The sequence below is a fragment of the Rissa tridactyla genome, chromosome 1 (genome assembly GCF_028500815.1).
Source record: "Rissa tridactyla isolate bRisTri1 chromosome 1, bRisTri1.patW.cur.20221130, whole genome shotgun sequence".
Lineage (NCBI taxonomy): Eukaryota > Metazoa > Chordata > Aves > Charadriiformes > Laridae > Rissa > Rissa tridactyla.
Window position 1 is genome coordinate 142062399 of NC_071466.1, and position 23578 is coordinate 142085976.

The 23578-nt window shown below is 52.5% G+C and overlaps 2 protein-coding genes across 2 annotated transcripts in view; one reads left to right on the plus strand and one right to left on the minus strand.

Moving 5' to 3' along the window:
- LOC128911964 (alpha-2-macroglobulin-like) overlaps nt 1-8460 on the plus strand; it is a 41739-nt gene extending 33279 nt beyond the window's left edge. The window contains exons 28-36 of the mRNA XM_054207613.1: nt 7-172; nt 1174-1397; nt 1989-2207; nt 2515-2642; nt 2996-3086; nt 3651-3725; nt 4138-4240; nt 5059-5100; nt 7274-8460. Coding sequence (XP_054063588.1) covers nt 7-172; nt 1174-1397; nt 1989-2207; nt 2515-2642; nt 2996-3086; nt 3651-3725; nt 4138-4240; nt 5059-5100; nt 7274-7299 — 1074 coding nt within the window. The 3' untranslated portion in view covers nt 7300-8460. The remainder of the gene's footprint in view (nt 1-6; nt 173-1173; nt 1398-1988; nt 2208-2514; nt 2643-2995; nt 3087-3650; nt 3726-4137; nt 4241-5058; nt 5101-7273) is intronic.
- A 2012-nt stretch (nt 8461-10472) lies between these two features.
- The window catches only part of A2M (alpha-2-macroglobulin), a 30367-nt gene continuing 17261 nt past the window's right edge, over nt 10473-23578 (minus strand). The window contains exons 18-36 of the mRNA XM_054184699.1: nt 23012-23120; nt 22434-22662; nt 22042-22168; nt 21262-21383; nt 20202-20253; nt 19589-19672; nt 19015-19191; nt 18427-18511; nt 17123-17279; nt 16837-16911; nt 16391-16556; nt 15166-15389; nt 14356-14574; nt 13921-14048; nt 13477-13567; nt 12680-12748; nt 12282-12384; nt 11422-11463; nt 10473-10647 (exon numbers count right to left, since the gene is read on the minus strand). Of these exons, the coding sequence (XP_054040674.1) occupies nt 10625-10647; nt 11422-11463; nt 12282-12384; nt 12680-12748; nt 13477-13567; nt 13921-14048; nt 14356-14574; nt 15166-15389; nt 16391-16556; nt 16837-16911; nt 17123-17279; nt 18427-18511; nt 19015-19191; nt 19589-19672; nt 20202-20253; nt 21262-21383; nt 22042-22168; nt 22434-22662; nt 23012-23120 (2282 nt within the window). The 3' untranslated portion in view covers nt 10473-10624. The remainder of the gene's footprint in view (nt 10648-11421; nt 11464-12281; nt 12385-12679; nt 12749-13476; nt 13568-13920; nt 14049-14355; nt 14575-15165; nt 15390-16390; nt 16557-16836; nt 16912-17122; nt 17280-18426; nt 18512-19014; nt 19192-19588; nt 19673-20201; nt 20254-21261; nt 21384-22041; nt 22169-22433; nt 22663-23011; nt 23121-23578) is intronic.

Consider the following 23578-nt stretch of genomic DNA (forward strand, 5'->3'; position numbering starts at 1 on the left):
TCCTAGCACTCAGTGGTGCGTAACGCTCTGTTCTGCCTGGAAACAGCAGCAAATGAGAAAGAAAACCATGTGTACACCAAGGCACTGATGGCGTACGCCTTCGCCCTGGCAGGGAAGGAAGAGCAGCGCAAGGCATTCCTTGGCTCACTTGAAAAGGAAGCTGTGAAAAAGGGTGAGTGCTCCTGGTGGGACGTCTCTTCCTTCCAACCTGCTGGCCTTACATCTTCCCTTGATAAAACGGCTTTTATTGGTGGGGCAATGGCTGCAGGAAATGGCTTCTGTGGGTCAGGAAAGGTGGAGGGAGAGGAAAGACTCGTGGCAAAGGGCTTGCGTTTTTGAGAACTCCCTCTCAGTGCCCGCTCCACTCCTCTGCTCCGAGGGAGTTGGTTGGGAAGCACCACGCACCATCCCCATCCATGCTGAACTAACAGGTAGCTCTGCCAGCGCCTCTCCTCACTCCGTTCCTCTTGCCGCGCCAGGCGCTGCTTAGCAAAGGCTTGGCAATATTTATGGCCGCTCCTTCCTTCCAGTGCACGTGCTCAACATAGAACAAAGCGGACCTTGCACAGCACAAGGCACAATCAATCAGAGAGCAGCTGGATGTGCCGAGGGAGAAAACGAACATTCGGGTCATTTCACAGGCCATAGCACCAGCTCTGAGTCTTCCCGGAAATCACCTAATGACTCGAAAGCGTTCTGGTCAAGTCAGGCCGGACAGTGAGTTTGCCCAAGCGTTGGGTAGCAGGGTTGTGAAGGAGGGATCCCCAGCACCTTTTGCCTTTCCCACCTGCAGGTGACTGCCAAGCCCTGGTCACATTCTTTGGGTCACTTTGCCTCCCAGAGCTTGCCACTGCCCAGCCCCGGCCTCTGCTCAACACGGGCAGGAGTGCCAGCCTGGTGCTCTGCTGGTGCTCAAGCCCATCAATGTCTGTGTGAATCTGGAGTCTAGGCCAAAGTGGTATCCAGGCCGGGGCACTGAGCCTCAGCAGCCTCAGACCAGTCGCAAAGCTGCAGCGAGTGTAAACCCAACCCTTCCCACTTCGTCCTACATGACAGACGCATTGTGGGGGCTGTGTCCTCTCAACCGGACCAGCAGCAGATCAAGAACTGCCTTGCAGTAACTGCTACTGATTGCTTGTGTGCTTCTCTCCACTCTCCCTGCCTCCTGTGAAGATGGGTCTGTTCACTGGCAGCGGCCTGGGAGAGAGCCAGAGGTTGATCTCCCGTACTATCGCCACCGAGCTCCCTCTGCTGAAGTGGAGATGACAGCCTACGTGCTCCTTGCTCACCTCACCACACAGCTGGCACCTTCCCAGCAGGAGCTGTCGTTCGCATCTCTAATTGCAAAGTGGATCAGCGGTCAGCAGAACCCCAACGGAGGCTTCTCCTCCACCCAGGTGAGCGGCTTCCCTCCTGGGACCTCACACATCAATCTCACAAGATGGGAAGCGTCAGAGACCCAGCTGGGAGCACAGTACGGTTTGCCAGGGCAGGGACTGTAGCCCTGCAGTGTATCCCCGCCGTTCCTACCAGGGTTGCCAAGTTCCCAGGAGGCTAGAGGCTAGCGTGTCAGGTAGGGCCTCTGGGAATGACTGATATTTTGGCTAATGACCTGGTTTTCTTGACACATTGGGGCCGAACACTAGGGACACAAGGGACGCGTGTCTGCGCCAGCACAGAGGGCTCCCACCGCAATTTGTTTGTGCCTCTCAAGTTGCTGCTTCACCCTGTGGCAAGCGAGTGAAGCTGCGCAGAGCTCCATCCCAGGGAGCTCAGGGAACATGCAACTGCTGTGCAGAGGACACAGAAAGGGAACAGGAACACGCAAAAGCTGCTCCTTCCCTCTCTGCTTTGTACTTAGAACTGGAGAAAGTGAAGAATGGAGGGGAAGGTGCCTGCCAACAGCAAAGGGCGGGCTGTGGGAGGACAGGCTGTGGACAGGCTGAGGAACAGGCTGTCCCGTGGGTGCCGGCACCCGTCTCTTGCAGGACACAGTGGTGGCTCTCCAAGCTCTATCCCTGTACGGAGCTGTCACCTATGCCAAGAGCGGAGCAGCTTCCAAAGTGACCCTGCGATCTGGAGGGGACTTCCAGCAAGACTTCCAAGTGGATCCCACAAACCGGCTGCTGCTCCAGCGCGTGCCCCTGCCCCAGGTGCCCGGGGACTACAGCACGGAGGTGTCTGGCGAAGGATGTGTCTACCTGCAGGTGAGGGTGGGTGGTGGCATCCTGGGAGGGGAGCCCCTTGCCAGGCAGGAGCCAGGGAGAGGGCAGGAGAGACAGCGGAGAGGAGAGGGGTGCGAGGGAAGGCTCTGGGAGGGGGAACAGGAGAAGAAGAGTAGACATACGTGGAGGAGCAAGAGTGGGAGGAGAGGAGGGAAGGGAAGGATGCAGCAGTGCGGAGGAGCTGTGAGAATGGGAGAAGGGGGGAGGGTGGACGGGGAGTGGATGGTCTCTCTCGAGTGTAGAGCATGCACGCACACACGCTCACACAGAGCTGCTGGCTCTCCCCTAGACAAGCCTGAGGTACAACGTGCAGCCCACGCAGGAGGACGCACCCTTCGTGCTCCACGTGTACACGATCCCAGAGACATGTGCAGACTCCAAGGCTCACAAGGCCTTTGACATAGGCATCAATGTCAGGTGAGCTGGCGTTTGGGTCTCAGCCCTCCTGAGAAGCCAGGGGAGCTGGAAGAGGTCTGGTGGTCCGAGGCGAGCCAGGAAGCACAGTGCATCTCCTGGAAAAGTGGGCAGGAAGCAGCTGGGCTGGGAGGAGAGGCTGTGGAGGAAGGACAAGTCCTGCAGTGATGCAGCTGTGTGGGCAGCCCAGGGCTGGGCTAGTGAGCAGCTGCATAGGGGAACTAGCAGACCCTGGCATAGGTGAAGAAGTTGCTGGACCGCCAGGACATGGTGGGGTGCCAAGCGTTACGGAAAAGGTGGAAGTGCCCCCAGCTTTGACTTGAGGTGCACTGAATCTTTGTTGATTGGTTCCTTAGTTACACCGGGGAGCGCAATGCCTCCAACATGGTGATTGTTGATGTGAAGATGCTGTCGGGATTCATCCCTGTGAAATCCTCCGTGAGGAAGGTAGGATGCTGTGTGACGCACATCTTTCAGTATATCTGCCCCCTACATCAATTTCCTTATTTAAAGTAGCATCTAATTCTTCCCCAGGTATCTTCTCCACTGTTAGGCCTGTCCCTTTTTTCCTCCAGTTATTCCACCCCTCAGCTGAGCAGGGTGGAATGAGGGATGCCAGCAGCAGCACTCCCTTCCCACCCCTCAACCACTCGTGGCACTTTGCAGTAGCTCACGTCTGAACAGTTTGGCCCTGAGACCAAGAGCTGGGAGGAGACCATCAGGTCTAATTTCAGGGACTCAGGAGCCTTTGGAGATGTACTACAGCTCAATGCAAGTCTCTCATTCCATTTTTTGTGTCACGGACACGCAAGAACTTGAGATGGTGGCAAACTGGGGGAAACCTTACTGTGCAGGGCTTCACACAAGAGTGTTTGCCAAATTCCCTGCGAAGTACTCTCCCTGTGCTTAACTTCTCAGCATCTACCTGCTGAGGTTCTAGGGATGGGAGGAAGCTTAGATGAGCTGAAGGAGGGTCAGATCAGCAACCTCTTCCACATCTCCTTTTTCCAGCTCTCAACTGCCTGGTTTCACCAGATCCAACAGACAGAAGTGAGCACAAACCATGTTCTGCTGTACATAGAGCAGGTAAGAACTGACCCAGGGCTGCGGCAGGACACGCAGTGAGCTCTGCAGCACACTGGCAATAGCACACACAGGGACAGAGAGCAACGTTAAGCATCTCCAGGCTTGTGAACATGAAACATAAACCTCGCTGACACTGACCTCCTCTCTGTCTCATAGGAGACACCTCTGTCCCAGCCCTCAGCAGCCTTTCCCACCACCCCACGCACCCATCGGGCCCTGACCACCCCACCAGCCAGGGGCTCCCCCAGGCTGGGGAAAGGCCCCAGGGTTTCCCCTGGTCCCCCAGCCGGGCCTGCAGCCCCCGCACCCCACAGGCCCGGCCACGGGTGGCCGGGGAGGCCCAGGGAGCCCGCGGGCGGTGCCCGGGCCAGCGCCGAGCAGCCCCCGAGCCGCCGCCGCTTCCCTTCCACAGCTCAGCAGCCAGAGCCTGAGCTTCTCCTTCTCGGTGGAGCGGGACGTGCCCGTGCGGGGCCTGAAGCCAGCTCAGGTGAAGGTCTACGACTACTACGAGACAGGTGAGTGCGGGGCCGGGGCGGCCGCGGCAGCCCGGGCGGGCAGCGGGACGCGCGCCGGGCGGGGGGACCGGCGGGGACCCGCGGCTGCCGCTGGCCTGGGCCCTTCCCCGCCCCGCGCCGCCCACCGCGCCCCCAGCGCAGCGGGGCCCGCAGGGCTGCAGGCCGCCGCCCGGGCCCCCGCTCCTGACGCTGCCGGACGGGCCCCGCAGCGCAGCGGGGCGACGACCACGGCGGCGGGAGCCGCCCGCACGGCTGCCCCTCACACCGGCGGCTGCCGCGCAGCCCTGCTCCCCTGCGGGAGAGCGCGGAGCAGCCATCCGTCCCCCGCCCTCCCAGCCTGGCGCCTGCATGGCCGGGCCCGCCTTCCCGCGGAGAGGCGCCGTCCCGCGGGGCAGCGCCGGGGGCCGGGGGGCCGCTGCCCAGGTGCGGCCCCTGCTGCCAGGCAGCCCCGCCGCTCCCGGTGCCTCTGCTGTGCCGGCTGCTGCGCCAGGCCGGCGGCCACAGCCGAGTCGAGCGCGTGTGTCACCCGTCCCCGCTCCCGTGCTGCGAGAAGGTGGTGCCCGGGCAGCCCTTGAGCTCGCTGGGCCGGAGACCTGCTGGGGCTGCCGGGGCGGGGCGGCTCTGCCTGGCTGCTGCAGCCCCAGACGGGGCCGCCACCGGGGCTCCGCCGCCCAAGTGGGGTCTCCGGGGGGAAGCTGGGATGGTGGCGGAGGCCTGATGTGGGGCCTGGGAGAAGCGTCTCTCTGGCACCCGTCCCTCTGCCGGGAGTGCCGAGGGGCTCCGACAGCCCGCTCTCTCCCTTCCCTACTCTTTTCCAGATGAATTTGCCACACAGGAGTACACCGCTCCCTGCACCACAGGTAGGGTACTGCGAGACCTTTCCTTTTCTTCATTGTATTTTTCTCTTTATGCTCCATGGGTAATTTGGGTGAGATTGGCTCAACTCACAGGCACAGATTTTGTATGCAAAACTGAGAGCACACTGTTGTTGACTCATTCAAAATCCATAATCCCTGAATTCTCAGGGTGGTTTCCATAGTCAGACTCTCCTGGCTTCAATTAAGGTTGTGTCCTTGTTGTTCTGTTACTGCCCCGTGTACTTTTTCTTTGATTTCAAGTTTCTTATATCATTCTTGTCTCAGATTTGAGGTATCTTATGGTCCTTCCTGAGAGCTCCAGCTAGTGTAGCTCTGGGATCATGCTGAGGGGACTCGGCTCTTTCAAACCACCAAGCACACTCCTCCCCAAAAGCACTCTCTCTAGAGAAATAGAGCAAATCAAGGCCACCATAAAGCTGCATGTCTTGGTCTGATCTACCACAATTTCATGCCATGCTCCAAAACCTCCTTCCCAAGCCTGGCATACATTTTCACTAAAACTGTAATGCAGGGCTGCTCTTAGCCCTTCTCTTCCTACTCTGAGCATGGAGCAGTCGGGAGTCCATATTACACAGGAATCCCTCCCAACCCTTGATATTGAAGAGGTAAGTTTTTGGCTCTTATAGGAACTCAGCCTTGTCTCTTTTGTGTGTTGACAGAAAACTGCCCTGGTGGTAGACCCCCCACCTGTACACACAGCTGTATCACTCATCTGGGGGGGGGCATAGTTCTCCAGGATGGCACCCTAGCCTGCTTAGCAACTGCATGTGGCAAAGCCCATGATGATGGCACACTGCAGCATGCCTTTAAGTTATGCCGTTCTCCCAAGAGATGGCAAGTTTGCCTTTGGTAGCTACTATCTGGAGAAACAGCTGCTTGCTGCTCACCTGCCCTGCCTACCAAGCAAGAGCGGGGTCTCTCAGGAGGCAGGTATTCCTCATGATGCTAGGCAGCCGGCCCTCAGTCTGTCTTTGGAGTCTAAGCTAGCAGGACAGACAAGCTATGATCTTTGGGGGGGTTTTCTGTAGTGCAAGGCCATGTGTGTTTGGCACAGGTAATGAAGGAGCTTCTGTGGAAGGCCCTGACCAGTGATACTTCTCCTGTCTTGGTCTTCTCTGTGGAGACTTCCAGTATGAAGACTGCAGGTCTGGCTTCCCACCAGTTGCCCAGTTTCAAGTGTTTGGAATATGGAGGCTTCTGGAAAGCACCGAGACCCTGGGAAGTGTTTTTTCACAGGGCCTGACCATCTTGAGAGCAGAGAAAAACTGATTTGGCCTTGAGGAAGGCAAAAGCTTTGTCTCTTGCTGGTGGTAAATGGCGAAATTTATCCCTTTTTCTGTTCTTACCTGGTGTCTTGAAAAAGAGCCCAAGCTCCCACGCTTTTACTCCATGCTGCTTTGTAACCTAGGCTGTGTCCGTAGGTACAGCTGTGTTCTGCTGATTCTACATCAACAGCCTCCCTTCGTGGAAAAAAGGTGCATAAGTCATAAGATAGACACTGAGTGGACAGTAAAACTTTTCCAAAGGGTATACTGGTGTGGTCTGGTTATCCAGTCTAGTGGGAAGGCTTTAGATTTTGGGGTACTCTACCCCATGTCCTTTAAAAGGCAAAGATTTTATCTTCCTTGGAACGGATGATGGGAAGTTGCTAGTTCAGAGGTCCATCCACTGGTCTACGTGTCCACAGGTGGTCTGCACTGACTAAAAGGCAGATCTCAGTTGCAAAGTAGAAAGCGTCCTTCCCTGCCCTGAATAGTACTTGTGTAGAAGATTCCTTCCACTCTCTACAGAGAAATAAATACACTTTAAGAGCATGTCTCGTTGCTGCAGTGAACATCCTTGCTGCCTGTTTGCACTGTGCTCCTGTGTCCATTTCAGTTGTGACAAATTCCATTCTGTTTATCTCTCCCAGGGGGTCAGAAAGAGTCTCAGCCCTCTCTCAAAGAGCCCTCACCTCTTTGAAGGTGACCCGAGTGTTGAGTGCCATGGATGACCCTCAGCCCTGGTCAAACAGCAGCTCACTTTCCTGTACTGTGCTTCATGCACAACCTGGCTTCCCAAGCCCACATCTTGCTCTCTCTGTCGCTCAGACGAGAGAGGGAACTGGCATATCTCTCTAACTCCTGTACCCTCCCATCTTCTTTCATCCTCGCAGAGGAAGCAGACCAGGGCAATGCATGAAGAATACTCCAAGCTGCTGGAACCCACCTGCCTCACTACCACCACAACCATCCATGGAGAGAATGGAGTGACGGATGAATAGTGCCTGCAAGGAATGGGACATGAACTTTAAAAATAAATTAACTGTACTCACCAATGATTTCTGAACAGTTTATTCCCAATTCTGTTTTTTCCTGCTCAGCCTCCAGTTACAGCTTTAACCTCCCTGGCTTCTTAGGTTGAAGAGCATCCCATCCGGCCATGCCTGTGTGCAGGGCAATAAGGCTGACAAGTGAGGGGAAAAAAAAAAAAAGAGGACGGTATAAATTGTGGTCATCCTTTCTAATGTAGCCCTCTCACTGTTATGTACTCTGAAGTTGTCATCTGAGATCCTCCCTAATCAATGGAGAAGGACAGGTACTTCTTGAGAACAATTTCTCTCCCCTGCCTTAGAAACTATAACCGTGATTGAGTTGGTCTCTGCAGGTGCCTATCCATGTCTCCCATGGGTAGGCATCCTGGATGGTCAGCTAATGTTACATGAAATTCAACCTCTGTGATGTGCCCCATAGACACCCCTTCCAGGATTGTTTCTTGTTTGTAGGAGGGTGGGAGGAGATACACAATTTGCCCTCTTCTATGGTTAAAGTGTGCATGGGTGGCCAGGAGGGATGTGTGCGTGCATTATGCCTTCAGCTGCTAACTTAGCCTATTCTCCAGTTGAAGCTTGGGCCTTCTTGTGGAAACTTCTATATCTTGTGCCTGCTGCTTCTGGGAGATTCTCAAGGAGTTGTGAGTAAACACCCTTTTGGCAAGCAGCTTGGCCTAGAAGCTAATGGCACTTGCCAGTAACCTACCTACCTAAGTCTAGTTTAAATGGCACATTTATCTAAATCTTAGAGTTGCTTTGGTGAAACTGTCCATAGTCCTCTTAGATACCTCCAGGAATACTCCCCTTTTCTTGGCTTTGTCCCATTCATTTTTGGGTTTAACTTCTGAATGGCAGAAGGATGTTCTTACGTGACTGTTTATTCTCATTAAATGCTTGTTGTTAGGTATCATGGCTTATTGTCTATCCCAAGTATGCAGAGCTAGTTGTTCCATCCAATTTTTTTTAGTGTACCTATAGTGTTCTTGAGAACAAATAAAGTTCTTCATCTATTTTGCTAGATATTAATATTATGTCACTTTGTCTCCTGTGGTGTTTGGCATTTACTCACACAAGACCTTTCTGACACCTCATATTCAGAGAAGTTTATGGAATGAACTGCTTCAGTGAAAGCTGAGCGAAATTTCTAATCAAGCATGAATACTAATTGCATTCTGTTTTGCTTTAGAATTAGTAAACCCTTCTGATTTCCTACCATGAGGCAATTACTGTTCCAAGTTCTCAAAGCAACATAGCTTTTGGTTGATGAATGAAATTGTTTTGATCTTAGACCATTGTGATTTGCCTTTGAAGCATGCAGTGCTTGCTCTATGGAGATAGAAATTCAATGTTCAGGCATTCCTGTACTTCCTTAAGGTAGCCTTGCTAAAGCTTCCTACACATTATGCTATAGAATAGCTGCAAGGATGTGACTTTGATGATTCACAGCCTAGTCAAGCAGAGGGATGTTAAGCTGCTTTACAGGTGTGGGCTAGGCAGGAAGCCCCAAATTAAAAGTGATGTGGCTGCCCATGGGCAACAGTTAGTTGTCTCATTTAAAACCAGGTGGCAGCAAAGCATTACCTTAACTCTTTCCATGGTAGAAAGCCATTATCCAAATTTTGTGACTGAAACATACTCCATTGATTTCCCAGACTTTTAAATTAAATTGTCATGATTATGACTTTGCTTCATTTGAGGCAGAAAAGATCCAACACCATAAGCACGTAGAGTACTCACCAGAAAATAAATGAGAATGAAGGAGCTGTTGCCATCCATCCACAGCCAGCTGTAGAGGCTGTGTATTTGCAGACCTGTATGCACAAGCTTGCAGACCTGGTACTTTTGAACCTGCTTGCCCCTAACTTCACAGCCTCAGCTGGGGCTGTGTCTCTCCAGTAGTCAGTTTCTCATAACCCCACAGCAGGGGGACAGCTATAAAAGGGGCCAGAGCAAACTGCTTTCCTCACACAGTGAGGAATTCTAGCTCATGAAAGGGAAAAAGGGTCTTGAGACACCCACGTGGACAATGACAACGCAAAGAGCTCCAATGTCACTGAAACAAATGCAAGTTCTTTGCTGCATCATTGACTTACATTTTAGACAACCTGGCTCTGTGTATGTGAAAGAAGCTGCTGGAAGGACTCCTGTTGGTGTCTTTGCTTAAGTTTACATTGGTAGGGTCAAAGGCACCTCTGCACACAGAACCACGTACATAAAATACACAGGGTGCCATATGACCCACCGAACTAAGGCTGCATCCCTGGGAAGGGATCTAGACTAGACAGAATGTGATCATTTGGAAAACTGACATGGAAAAAGTTTAATCCAAGCTACCAGATGGGAATCCAGGGCCTCCCCTCTGAATTCTGCTGAAGCACTGTAATCCTAGTTGTGAGGGAGTAAAAGAACCTGGATTAAAATGACTCAAAAAAACCAAGACAGATTTACAGGCCTCCACTGAGGGGAAAAGGATAAAGTTCTCATGAAAAACGCACGGGGTTTGGCTCATAAAGTGGTTCTTGGTTGAAATTCTGACTAATGACACTGTTAAGTTCCCAAACCCTCTCTGATTTCATTTCAACTGTTTAGAAACAAGCAGACAATGTCTTCACTGCCAGAATGGGAAAGTCCACAGGTCTTCACTTCTATCTGGCCTGCTGTGAAAAATCAGATTGCATAGGTTCACACTGTCCTTTCCACCTCATAGCAGTGATTTCACAGTGGGATCAAAGGCGGTATGCGTTCAGAGGTGTATGTCCAAGGATTATCTTGCAGAAAACACCCACTTTTAGAGGAAGGGAGCCAATCTTCCAGTGCATAATGGATCAGACAGGATTTCCTCTCCTCCTGGAGAACTGGTAAGTATGGAGACAAACCTCCCCCCTGCCAAAAGGTGTCTGCCTCGTGGTATTCCTGAGGAGTTCCCAAACACTGCCTTGCCATGGATAGTTCTGGATTTAAATCTCGGGCCATTACACAGCCTGAGATACGGATGGGAAGAGATATAAGACGCAGTAACAAAAAATAAGGCCAGAGGCATCTGATGAGAATCAAGACAATTTATTTACAGTGTTACTTCCTTTTTGGTGTTGAGGTGTCCTCATCTAACATTTCAATAGGCCCACTCAACAAGAAGATCTTCTAGAGGCAGAGACAGATGAGTTGATCCAGCAAGGCTCAGAGAAGGTGTGTTCTTCAGGCATTTCCCTGTTCCTGGGCTGGACGTGGGAAAAACAACAGAGATAAGTATCCTGGGGAAGCGGTGTCCAGAGCCCTGACCATCTTCTCTGTGTTCTGGTGGCTATGCAAGTTCAAGCCCTGTTAAAATCTGGGAAACTGCTTCACCTAAAAATGCCCACTTGCAGACAGGTAACAGAATGGGAACGGATGGACACATTCAGGATACCCATGCTTCAGAGAGGGGAGGAGAGGCAGAGATATCCCGGAGATACATGGGCTATCCAAATACACATTATCCCTCAGCACCCGGGTTTCCCAAGGGAAGGGAAAAAATAACCCAGGACAGAGCCTGAAAGGTCCCCACAACGTCAACATTTCACCACTATGTTTGGGAAACAATTCCTCAGTACCCTTCTGTGTCTGCACCATGGCAAATGTGGCCCTGAAAACAGCAGAGATGCAAAGGCTGAGTGTGGTGTTCACTCCCAAGGGAGATTTCAATCTTATTCCTACAGTGTCACACACACACACTGGAAAAGACAAGAGTCTATGTGCAAATGAAGGCAGTAACAGTGGGATTGCCATTCTCAGTGAGCCAAAATGAAGGCTGTATCTGATCTTACACAGGACATGGGGCCCAGCATTGCTTTTCCTCTCTGTACTGAGGCACACATGGAGACTGCAATAGGCACAGCGAAGATAAATGCTAAGAGTATACCCAGGCTGAGGAAAGCCGAGGTCTGTAAAGACTCATTCAAGACAAACTGCAGTACCCCATGCTGGAACATCTCAGTTGTTTCTGTGCACCCTACCTGTGGTGCAGGGAGCGGTGTACTCCTGTGTGGCAAATTCATCTGGAAAAGAGTAGGGAAGGGAGAGAGCGGGCTGTCGGAGCCCCTCGGCACTCCCGGCAGAGGGACGGGTGCCAGAGAGACGCTTCTCCCAGGCCCCACATCAGGCCTCCGCCACCATCCCAGCTTCCCCCCGGAGACCCCACTTGGGCGGCGGAGCCCCGGTGGCGGCCCCGTCTGGGGCTGCAGCAGCCAGGCAGAGCCGCCCCGCCCCGGCAGCCCCAGCAGGTCTCCGGCCCAGCGAGCTCAAGGGCTGCCCGGGCACCACCTTCTCGCAGCACGGGAGCGGGGACGGGTGACACACGCGCTCGACTCGGCTGTGGCCGCCGGCCTGGCGCAGCAGCCGGCACAGCAGAGGCACCGGGAGCGGCGGGGCTGCCTGGCAGCAGGGGCCGCACCTGGGCAGCGGCCCCCCGGCCCCCGGCGCTGCCCCGCGGGACGGCGCCTCTCCGCGGGAAGGCGGGCCCGGCCGTGCAGGCGCCAGGCTGGGAGGGCGGGGGACGGATGGCTGCTCCGCGCTCTCCCGCAGGGGAGCAGGGCTGCGCGGCAGCCGCCGGTGTGAGGGGCAGCCGTGCGGGCGGCTCCCGCCGCCGTGGTCGTCGCCCCGCTGCGCTGCGGGGCCCGTCCGGCAGCGTCAGGAGCGGGGGCCCGGGCGGCGGCCTGCAGCCCTGCGGGCCCCGCTGCGCTGGGGGCGCGGTGGGCGGCGCGGGGCGGGGAAGGGCCCAGGCCAGCGGCAGCCGCGGGTCCCCGCCGGTTCCCCCGCCCGGCGCGCGTCCCGCTGCCCGCCCGGGCTGCCGCGGCCGCCCCGGCCCCGCACTCACCTGTCTCGTAGTAGTCGTAGACCTTCACCTGAGCTGGCTTCAGGCCCCGCACGGGCACGTCCCGCTCCACCGAGAAGGAGAAGCTCAGGCTCTGGCTGCTGAGCTGTGGAAGGGAAGCGGCGGCGGCTCGGGGGCTGCTCGGCGCTGGCCCGGGCACCGCCCGCGGGCTCCCTGGGCCTCCCCGGCCACCCGTGGCCGGGCCTGTGGGGTGCGGGGGCTGCAGGCCCGGCTGGGGGACCAGGGGAAACCCTGGGGCCTTTCCCCAGCCTGGGGGAGCCCCTGGCTGGTGGGAAGCTCGGGCAAAATTCAGTATGAGATTCAGCCCTGTTCTTATCAGAGCCATGGTAGTTTTGAGTCCCAGACGTTTTGCCCCATCTGCGCCCCAAACAGATACTCACCTTTTCCAGATACACTAGGACATGGTTGGTACTCAACTCTGTGCGCTCAATAATGGGGTGGACTTCCAGCTGAAGAAAGAAGACCAATGTTAACGGCATTGAGGGTGGTCTCCCTGTGCCCCTTACACAGCCCTATGGATGGGATGTGCTGTGGATGAAACACCGCAGTATCCAGCGAACTAAGTCTGTAGCAGGGAACTGCCTCTTTGGCGTGTCCCTAGATATCATGGTCCCCAGGACTTCCCTTTGACAGCCTGGCTGATGAAGCATGGCCCAGCTCCAGCGGAGACTGAGCACTGGTTCAAGCACTGCGATGGAACGCTTCAATGAAAATACATTCCTTCCGGCTTGCTAGTTCTGCAGTATCTAATGGTTGCCTTTATTTTCCAAACCATGCACCTGCTCAGCATCTCAAACAGTGATCCAAGACCTAAACAGTTATAATGCTATAAGGTGTTGTCAGATCAGCAGAGGGAAAAAGGAAACACCTCCACTATTTAATGTTCCGTGCACAGACAAACATATAGGGAGCTACCAGGACACAATAATAACAAAGGTGCCCGTCACCAGTCTAACAAAAAAATTGCATAGTCTATTTTTTCTAGATTCATCATATTGCCTCCCTTGTGCCGGCCTTGAGCCAGGTATGAAAAGAGAACACTGTACACAGCAAATGTGTAGATGACAATAGCAAGGTCAAGCTGATTCCAACCCTGAAGACCTCTAGTTTGTTACAGACACTTTGAAGGTGTTTTGAAAATAAGAAGCTGGTTGTTGTTTCATAAACAGGCTCCTACCTTCCTCACGGAGGATTTCACAGGGATGAATCCCGACAGCATCTTCACATCAACAATCACCATGTTGGAGGCATTGCGCTCCCCGGTGTAACTAAGGAACCAATCAACAAAGATTCAGTGCACCTCAAGTCAAAGCTGGGGGCACTTCCACCTTTTCCGTAACGCTTGGCACCCCACCATGTCCTGGCGGTCCAGCAACTTCTTCACCTATGCCAGGGTCTGCTAGTTCCCCTATGCAGCTGCTCACTAGCCCAGCCCTGGGCTGCCCACACAGCTGCATCACTGCAGGACTTGTCCTTCCTCCACAGCCTCTCCTCCCAGCCCAGCTGCTTCCTGCCCACTTTTCCAGGAGATGCACTGTGCTTCCTGGCTCGCCTCGGACCACCAGACCTCTTCCAGCTCCCCTGGCTTCTCAGGAGGGCTGAGACCCAAACGCCAGCTCACCTGACATTGATGCCTATGTCAAAGGCCTTGTGAGCCTTGGAGTCTGCACATGTCTCTGGGATCGTGTACACGTGGAGCACGAAGGGTGCGTCCTCCTGCGTGGGCTGCACGTTGTACCTCAGGCTTGTCTAGGGGAGAGCCAGCAGCTCTGTGTGAGCGTGTGTGCGTGCATGCTCTACACTCGAGAGAGACCATCCACTCCCCGTCCACCCTCCCCCCTTCTCCCATTCTCACAGCTCCTCCGCACTGCTGCATCCTTCCCTTCCCTCCTCTCCTCCCACTCTTGCTCCTCCACGTATGTCTACTCTTCTTCTCCTGTTCCCCCTCCCAGAGCCTTCCCTCGCACCCCTCTCCTCTCCGCTGTCTCTCCTGCCCTCTCCCTGGCTCCTGCCTGGCAAGGGGCTCCCCTCCCAGGATGCCACCACCCACCCTCACCTGCAGGTAGACACATCCTTCGCCAGACACCTCCGTGCTGTAGTCCCCGGGCACCTGGGGCAGGGGCACGCGCTGGAGCAGCAGCCGGTTTGTGGGATCCACTTGGAAGTCTTGCTGGAAGTCCCCTCCAGATCGCAGGGTCACTTTGGAAGCTGCTCCGCTCTTGGCATAGGTGACAGCTCCGTACAGGGATAGAGCTTGGAGAGCCACCACTGTGTCCTGCAAGAGACGGGTGCCGGCACCCACGGGACAGCCTGTTCCTCAGCCTGTCCACAGCCTGTCCTCCCACAGCCCGCCCTTTGCTGTTGGCAGGCACCTTCCCCTCCATTCTTCACTTTCTCCAGTTCTAAGTACAAAGCAGAGAGGGAAGGAGCAGCTTTTGCGTGTTCCTGTTCCCTTTCTGTGTCCTCTGCACAGCAGTTGCATGTTCCCTGAGCTCCCTGGGATGGAGCTCTGCGCAGCTTCACTCGCTTGCCACAGGGTGAAGCAGCAACTTGAGAGGCACAAACAAATTGCGGTGGGAGCCCTCTGTGCTGGCGCAGACACGCGTCCCTTGTGTCCCTAGTGTTCGGCCCCAATGTGTCAAGAAAACCAGGTCATTAGCCAAAATATCAGTCATTCCCAGAGGCCCTACCTGACACGCTAGCCTCTAGCCTCCTGGGAACTTGGCAACCCTGGTAGGAACGGCGGGGATACACTGCAGGGCTACAGTCCCTGCCCTGGCAAACCGTACTGTGCTCCCAGCTGGGTCTCTGACGCTTCCCATCTTGTGAGATTGATGTGTGAGGTCCCAGGAGGGAAGCCGCTCACCTGGGTGGAGGAGAAGCCTCCGTTGGGGTTCTGCTGACCGCTGATCCACTTTGCAATTAGAGATGCGAACGACAGCTCCTGCTGGGAAGGTGCCAGCTGTGTGGTGAGGTGAGCAAGGAGCACGTAGGCTGTCATCTCCACTTCAGCAGAGGGAGCTCGGTGGCGATAGTACGGGAGATCAACCTCTGGCTCTCTCCCAGGCCGCTGCCAGTGAACAGACCCATCTTCACAGGAGGCAGGGAGAGTGGAGAGAAGCACACAAGCAATCAGTAGCAGTTACTGCAAGGCAGTTCTTGATCTGCTGCTGGTCCGGTTGAGAGGACACAGCCCCCACAATGCGTCTGTCATGTAGGACGAAGTGGGAAGGGTTGGGTTTACACTCGCTGCAGCTTTGCGACTGGTCTGAGGCTGCTGAGGCTCAGTGCCCCGGCCTGGATACCACTTTGGCCTAGACTCCAGATTCACACAGACATTGATGGGCTTGAGCACCAGCAGAGCACCAGGCTGGCACTCCTGCCCGTGTTGAGCAGAGGCCGGGGCTGGGCAGTGGCAAGCTCTGGGAGGCAAAGTGACCCAAAGAATGTGACCAGGGCTTGGCAGTCACCTGCAGGTGGGAAAGGCAAAAGGTGCTGGGGATCCCTCCTTCACAACCCTGCTACCCAACGCTTGGGCAAACTCACTGTCCGGCCTGACTTGACCAGAACGCTTTCGAGTCATTAGGTGATTTCCGAGAAGACTCAGAGCTGGTGCTATGGCCTGTGAAATGACCCGAATGTTCGTTTTCTCCCTCGGCACATCCAGCTGCTCTCTGATTGATTGTGCCTTGTGCTGTGCAAGGTCCGCTTTGTTCTATGTTGAGCACGTGCACTGGAAGGAAGGAGCGGCCATAAATATTGCCAAGCCTTTGCTAAGCAGCGCCTGGCGCGGCAAGAGGAACGGAGTGAGGAGAGGCGCTGGCAGAGCTACCTGTTAGTTCAGCATGGATGGGGATGGTGCGTGGTGCTTCCCAACCAACTCCCTCGGAGCAGAGGAGTGGAGCGGGCACTGAGAGGGAGTTCTCAAAAACGCAAGCCCTTTGCCACGAGTCTTTCCTCTCCCTCCACCTTTCCTGACCCACAGAAGCCATTTCCTGCAGCCATTGCCCCACCAATAAAAGCCGTTTTATCAAGGGAAGATGTAAGGCCAGCAGGTTGGAAGGAAGAGACGTCCCACCAGGAGCACTCACCCTTTTTCACAGCTTCCTTTTCAAGTGAGCCAAGGAATGCCTTGCGCTGCTCTTCCTTCCCTGCCAGGGCGAAGGCGTACGCCATCAGTGCCTTGGTGTACACATGGTTTTCTTTCTCATTTGCTGCTGTTTCCAGGCAGAACAGAGCGTTACGCACCACTGAGTGCTGGGGAAAGATAACCAGTGATTAAAAGGGATGGGAGAAATGAGGTTTTTGCCTTGCTAATGACACGTCATTCCACTGAACTTTGAGTCTGCCAGAATGAGGTCTAAGACAAGTAGGGTATACTGTGTTCCAGAAATGCTAAAATTGAGAGCACATAATTCTTATATCACAGCACTCAACGACCAAGTCCTTTTTGGAATCTGGAGCAACTTCTGGGCAGTATTGTGTCATCATAGACTAAGACAGCATAACTAATTCAAGTTGGGGTGCAGCCACATACGGTTACAGGCAGAGGAATCTCCAGCAATGCGATAGTGATGTAGGCCGTCAGCGAGACCTCGTTGTCCACTCCACCCTGCAGGGAAACACAAAGGTAGATGCTGACCCCACCTAGCTTCTTCAGTCTTTTCTCCCATTCCAGTGGGAATAGTTTATTCGTCATTGTAGACCCTTAGCTTGACATGGGAATTTCCTATCTGCCTATATGCTCAAGAAGCTCAACTGAACCCATCTTACTTATGGCCAAGTTCTAGACTCACAAAAAACCAACAAGGCAGACGTGTTACCTTCATGGCATTGTTCAGGAGTGTCCCAGAACTGCGGAAGCAGCCGTTCTCCTTCTGTTTGTAGGAAAGCCAGACCAAAGCATCCTGGATGTGCTTCTCATCTATGAAGATGTGAGGCCGGGCCTGGGCAAAGGACTTGAGGACGAAGGCTGTGAGCCTGTGAGGGAGAAAGAGCAGTGAAAGGGCCTGAGCAGGCCTGTTGTCCGTCTCAGGTGACAGGGCCCATGTGCACATCATCTGTCTGGAGAAAAGGAAGAAGGCCTGGGGAACTGTAGGCCAATTAGTCAGACCACACGTATATTATACCTTCACCTCAAAAAATCTGTCCAAAAATTGCTTCCCGCCTTGATTTCATGTCCCTCTCTTGGCTCATAAAGCCCCGTGATCGCTTTGTATTGAGGCTGCAGTTTGTTGACCTGTATCTAAACAAATCTCTTTGGAAAAAGTAGGGAATCGCATGCCAATAAACAACATCTGCCTAACAGTAATACTCAAAATGACAGGGAAGAATAATTAAATCTCTGCTAGCTGACAGTCTGCCGGCAGGACTCTTGCAGTAGAAATCCATGCCTTACGGGTTTCCCAGAACTCCCCAGAGTTTTAAAGTGAAGAAGAACATGTTAAAAGAGGTTTTGCTAGCATTGTTACAAGCAGTGATGGAGAAGCAGCAGACATGTGGTGAGAAGCCAACGTGCTGTCAAGAGCTAAGTACTGTTTCAGAAACTAAAAGCAAACCAACACTGATGGAATTATCCATTCTTACCCTTACCTAAAGTTGAAAATGCATGGTGAATATATGCTGGAGAAACTCAAAACTTTGCAGTAAGTCACACTGGCAACACACGCTCTCTTTGCTTAGTAACCCACAAACACTCTTGAAAAAAAAAAACCCAACAAAACAAAAAGCACTGCTCTTGGATTATCATCCTTTCAACTTATATGGAAACACCTTTCCCAGCAGCCTTCTCAGCAGATGCTAGTCTGGAAGAGTTGCCACTGCAACCCTTCAGCCTTTCTCAGTCAGGATGTGGAATACCTGCTCCCTTCTTCCCCAATTTATCTTCATTTCCTTCTTGTCTGTTATGGTCCTCAGAGTTGCTGGTGGGAGAATGTGCTTCAGCTACATAACTGGCTGATGCAGCCTGTTTCATTAAGTAGGAGGCAGCACAGGGACCACACCAGCTCTGGAAAGCCTGCCGGTCTACAACAGCATTTTCTATTTACTGTCATGCAGCATTCATTATAAATATGTGGGTGGGAAAAAGAAGCATATAAAGGAGGCGTAGGTGACATTGAAATCTCACCAGGTGTTCCCTGCTTGGCCATAACGTGGTCCAAAGGTACTGTAAGAGCCATCTGGGTGCTTGTAGTTCAGCTGCCTCTGATAACCTACAATGGAGAGTTAAAGCAAGATTCAGATGCCAGAGAAAGTCTGCTGAGGGATGGGGGAACAGAAAAACAGCTGTATCAGCAAAGGCAAAGGAGAGAGGAGTAGGTCAGTCCTATCCCAGCCAACAAGTACTGGTACATCCCACCTCCATGCACTGCTTATACTGCATGAGGAGAAGCAACACCTGCCTTTCTTCAGAAGGAAAGCAGGGCACATTAATGACAATGGGCAAGTCACTGTAGCAGGTCACCTGACAACTGCACTGCATTGCAACCCAGTTAGGGAGCAGAGAAAAGTGGGTGCAATTATTAGGTACCCTAATGCTTAAGCAACAGAAAATAATAAAGGAAAAAGCAGTGAAGGACCTTCTAAGGCATACAGCAGAGACCATCTGTGCATGAGAGAAGCTCTCTTTCCACATCTGGACAACATTTGACAGAACCACCCCAGGCAGGATCTGGAAAAAAGCCAAAGCAGAAGCAAAAGCCGTGTCCCAGCTCACCGCTCACTAAGTATCCAATGGCCTTGGATTTGACCTCCTCGCTCAGCTGCCCTGTCTTGTTCAGATAGTCCAGGACATAGATGTTGGGTGCAAACAGGACCATGTTCTGCTCCCCACAGCCGAATGGCATCTGGAGCAGCTGGTGCAGGTTCTGCATGGCAGCGCCCATAATGTCACCTGGGGAACAGGAGATACCAGAGGGATGTTAACAAAACTCAGGGCTGGGCTGTCAGAATCAGAAGGTGCTACTGAATGAGAGAAGCAGGAGATGACAGAGAAGAACAAAAGAAAATCTGGATTGATAAAGATTCTGTAATGAAACACAGAACAGCAGAGGAAAAGGACATGAGGGAAATCAGAGAAAGTTTAGGGCACTGTCAGAGAACCATGAACATAAGGACATGCAGAAAGGGGAAAATAAAGAGCACAACTGGAAGGGAAAATGCTCGAGACAGAAGGGATGAAAGGGAGGAGTGAGCTGTGCTGGAAACCAAGAGAAAAAGCTGTGAGGTAGGAGGCCAACACAGAGGGGCAGAAACAGCACATGGTTCTTTCTCCCAGGCTGCTCACTCACCCAGCACTGAGAAATATGCTCTGCCTGAGTCTTTTACCACATTTGAGGGGAGCATCAGGGAAAACTGCTCTTTCACAGGCACTCCTGAGAGACAAACAAGATACGAACAGCTTCAGTGCAGTCCCAAGAAATGGGGGGGTGGGGAAGGGGAAGGGACCTCAGTGAAACAACAGGAACAGTTCCTATTAGAAATGCCCTGAATTCAACCACTTAGTTTTCCCCTGGATATAAGGTAATCTCTGCATGAAACCACCCCCAGCCACTGTTAGACACTGTAGATCCTGTCTCTACTACACCTTCTTCTTTGACGCCCTAGAAAACAGGAGGCAGTACTTGTAATGCCAGTGTCGGCACACAATAGAACGGGGCTGCAAACAGTCATGCTAAGTGTGTCCTTGCTTATACCCTGACGCTTAGGCAGGATGGTCCGTTCTCTAGAGCTTTCTTCTGTCTTAGGTCTCAGGGTCCCAACTGATGTGGCATGTTTTGATTATCTAAAAATATCAGCCTATCTGGAGTATGATAGAGGCAGCACTATCTTCCTCCTCCAGCCACGTCCCACCCATCAAACCACACAGGAACAAATGGAAAGAGTGGAGAGAGAGGGCTTTACCTTTTACACAGAGCACAGAATTCTGGGCTGTTTCCTTCTCAAGTCCTTCAGGCTTGGGTGGGATGAAGGAAAACAAGAGAGGTGAGAAGTTAGTGAGATGGGAAGGACAAACAGACAGAGGAATCCTTAACAAGGCTGGAGGAATACGTGAAAAAGGAGTGAACTGGAGAAGGAGAGGCAGTCACAAACACTCCTTGAAATACAGAGCTCTGAAGTAATAATTTAAGCAAGTACAAAAAACATGAGCCTAAGTGATTGCTAGAGGAAGGACTGGAAAAAGAAAGAGAGACTGCAGGACTATCACATGGATGACCTGCAACTACTGTATGCAGCAAGAGACACTTAACAGCTTTGTAACAAGAGGACTGCAGCATTACAGGAAGTGCTTTTGTTAGCAAAAAGCTCACAGTTGCTCTAGAGGGCTGTCCTGAAGAGATGTCTGCAGTGCTATTTATCATAATGCTGCAGATGCTTTAGGGAAAAAAAATTGTGTCTGTTGGTAATAGAAAGTGAAGATGTTATGCACTGTAATATCTGGTGACACTACCATCCAACACAGTAGGCAAGCATCAGGTTTTTTTGTGATGCAAAGAAAAGGTAAGAACTGCATAGCACTCAGCTTAAGAGGCCATTTGCTTGGCACTCAACTAGCATAGAGGCAGCATGTCCTGACTGGCAAACCTACTGGGGCTCTCAAAAGGGGGAAAGAAGCAGTAAAGATGGTGTATTGAAATAGGAGGTGACAGGTAGAAGGTAAAGGGAAGGATGGATTGGAATAGGAGTCCTGCTACAGTAGGGGATAGGGGAATTTTAGAGTACTGTGAGACACTGCATTATTGCACTGTTATTAAGCTGTAGTCTTTATGCAGCCCTGCCAAAATATAAAGATGATGTAAGACCATCATATTGCCACACTGCGTAGTGATCACATAGAATCACAGACAAGCCCAGGTTGGAAGGGAGCCTAAATGAGATAATCTAGCATCCTGTCCAATTGCATCACAGCGTACACTCTAGTCTGTGAGAAAGCTCAGTCCTCCCCTTCCCATAGCCTGCATACCTCCACCAGCAGCTGTCTGATGACCGTGTCCTTCCGCCCTTTCTCAGGGGTCTCCACGATGGCATTCCCGCAGGGCTGCTGGTTCTGCAGGGCCTCAGTGCTCACCGAGAACTCCACCTGCCCTGGAGCAAACAGAAGTCAACCAGCCCTGCTGGGCAGTGCCAAATGATGGAAGTCACTGCCACTTCCAGGAGTTTCAACTTGCAGGCCCATGGATAGGGATTTTCTATCAATCACACCTGGGCCCTGCTTCTTTACAACAAGGACATAGCTATCTATATTAGAAGCCATCCATGAGCTGCACTGCCATTGAAATGTGACTCTATTTTGGTGACTGTTTTCCAGAACCTAGGACACCACAGTGGTTGGACTCACCAGCCCCACTGCTGTTCAGCACACCTGCTACCCGACATGCACACCACAGCTGCTACCACGGCTCATAACAACACCAGTGAAAATAAAGTATGAAGTTACCATGGGGCAATCATCTAATCTCCAGGAGGGATGGAGCTGACAGAGCATCCCTGCTGGCCAGCAATATCTCTGGCTTCAGAAGGTGTTGTCCAAGGGCTGTAAGGCTTGATGCCATTGCATGTGGTGCTAGACATGCCGTGGACACTATAAGTTCACCAGCCTTTCCCTCCCAAGTAACTCCAGATGAGACAGACGCTCAGATGCAGTGCTTCCCAGGAAAGTGTGTTGCTCTAACACCCGATACTGAACAGGGAGAACAGCACAGAGAAACCCTCCTTGCAGTTTTCAGCACCTTGAGACCTTTACCTAGGGATTTGGGAGTCACCAGCCAAGCCACAGTTTTCCTCCCATTCTCGCAGAGACAATGAGATTCTTCCTCCTTTTCCACTGGAGTAGCCAGGAAATGAGTAGACGGAGCCAGAGTCACACTGACCTGCCAGTTGTAGAGAGAGGTGCGTTCAGGGAAGGGTGATCGTGAGAGACAGGGAGCTAGGAAGCCACAGCAATAGCTACTTCTTTAGTAGCAAAGGAGCAGAGAGCTGGAGCTGTGGGTTCCGTGCTTGGAGTATATAAGAGGAATAACATAAGAACTTCAGGGATGAAGGGTCTAGGGCTACTTAGAGATAAGAAGGCTAGGTGAAGGCAAGAGGTGTACAAGAAGGTATGCAAGTACACAGAAGGATTTAAACCTTCCTTACCCTGATGCAGGTTGTCAGGTAGTTGAAAACGGTGGCTTTCAGTGTGAAGGACTCACCACGCACCACAGAGTAGGGCATGGTGAGCTCTACAAAGAAGGGCTGGAAGGCTCTGAGGGACACTGTTGGGGACAGGCCAAAGCCTGTGTCTGCCGAAGTGCAGAATGCATTAGCTTTCCACTCGGTGATGGTGTCAGGGATGGTCACATCTAGATCAGCATTTCCCTCAGAGCTGGAGAAGCACAGACAGCAAGGACACGGGAGTGAGTTGTATGCCATTTTGTATATCTACTATCTGTATCCCTTCCAGCCTACTGAACAGTACTGCCCGTGTGAAGGATGGGGCACAGTATGTTTGTTACTGTAGGGCCACCACATATCTTCTTCCAGACCCACGACTACTCCTTGGACAAACCTAACCACGGCTGAAGGTAATCCCATCTCAGAGGATTGCCAAGTGATTTCTGCAAACAATGAAGGACTTTCTGGCATTGAAAAGGCTTGGCAAATGTGGGGATTCATGTTTTCACCTTATAAAACCAGTTTTATTAAAAAGGAAGGAACAAGCGCAAGGTCCTCACCTTATAGATACTAAACTCCAAATCCAAGTTTCTGGGAAATACTTTCGGACTGTCTCCGTCACCTCTTCAGGAGTGCTTAACGAGTCACGAAGTCTAAGTGCCTGAGGAGCTGTATGCGATGAGATGGAAAAGAAATCAACTACTGATAATTCCAAACAAGCAAGATCTACATCAGCATCATGCTTCGGTCTGAGAAAGCAGCAATCTATGTGGCAATCAGAAGCTGTGCTGGCAGCAGATGTTTGCTGTGGTTGTAGTAAGCACTGATACCAACAGCAGTGAAGTTTCAGGGTCAGGGCTTATTAGCAAGAACCAGCCTTCCAGCATTTCCCGCTGGTCTCCAGCAAACCTCAAAGTTTGTGGGGCAGCACTTCACAAGGTTAAAACAAGGATGTTAGGGCAAAGAGCTATTTACAACCTCCTGTGCAAGCAGTTTTTTCCCTTTCGGTACAGCCTTAACATGACATCCTTCTCCATTCTATCAGGCCAGCTAGCAATGGAACATCCCTCTGTTGCAACATTTTTTGTAGGGTCATTGTGACTCAGAAAACCACCTCCCTGCCAAAT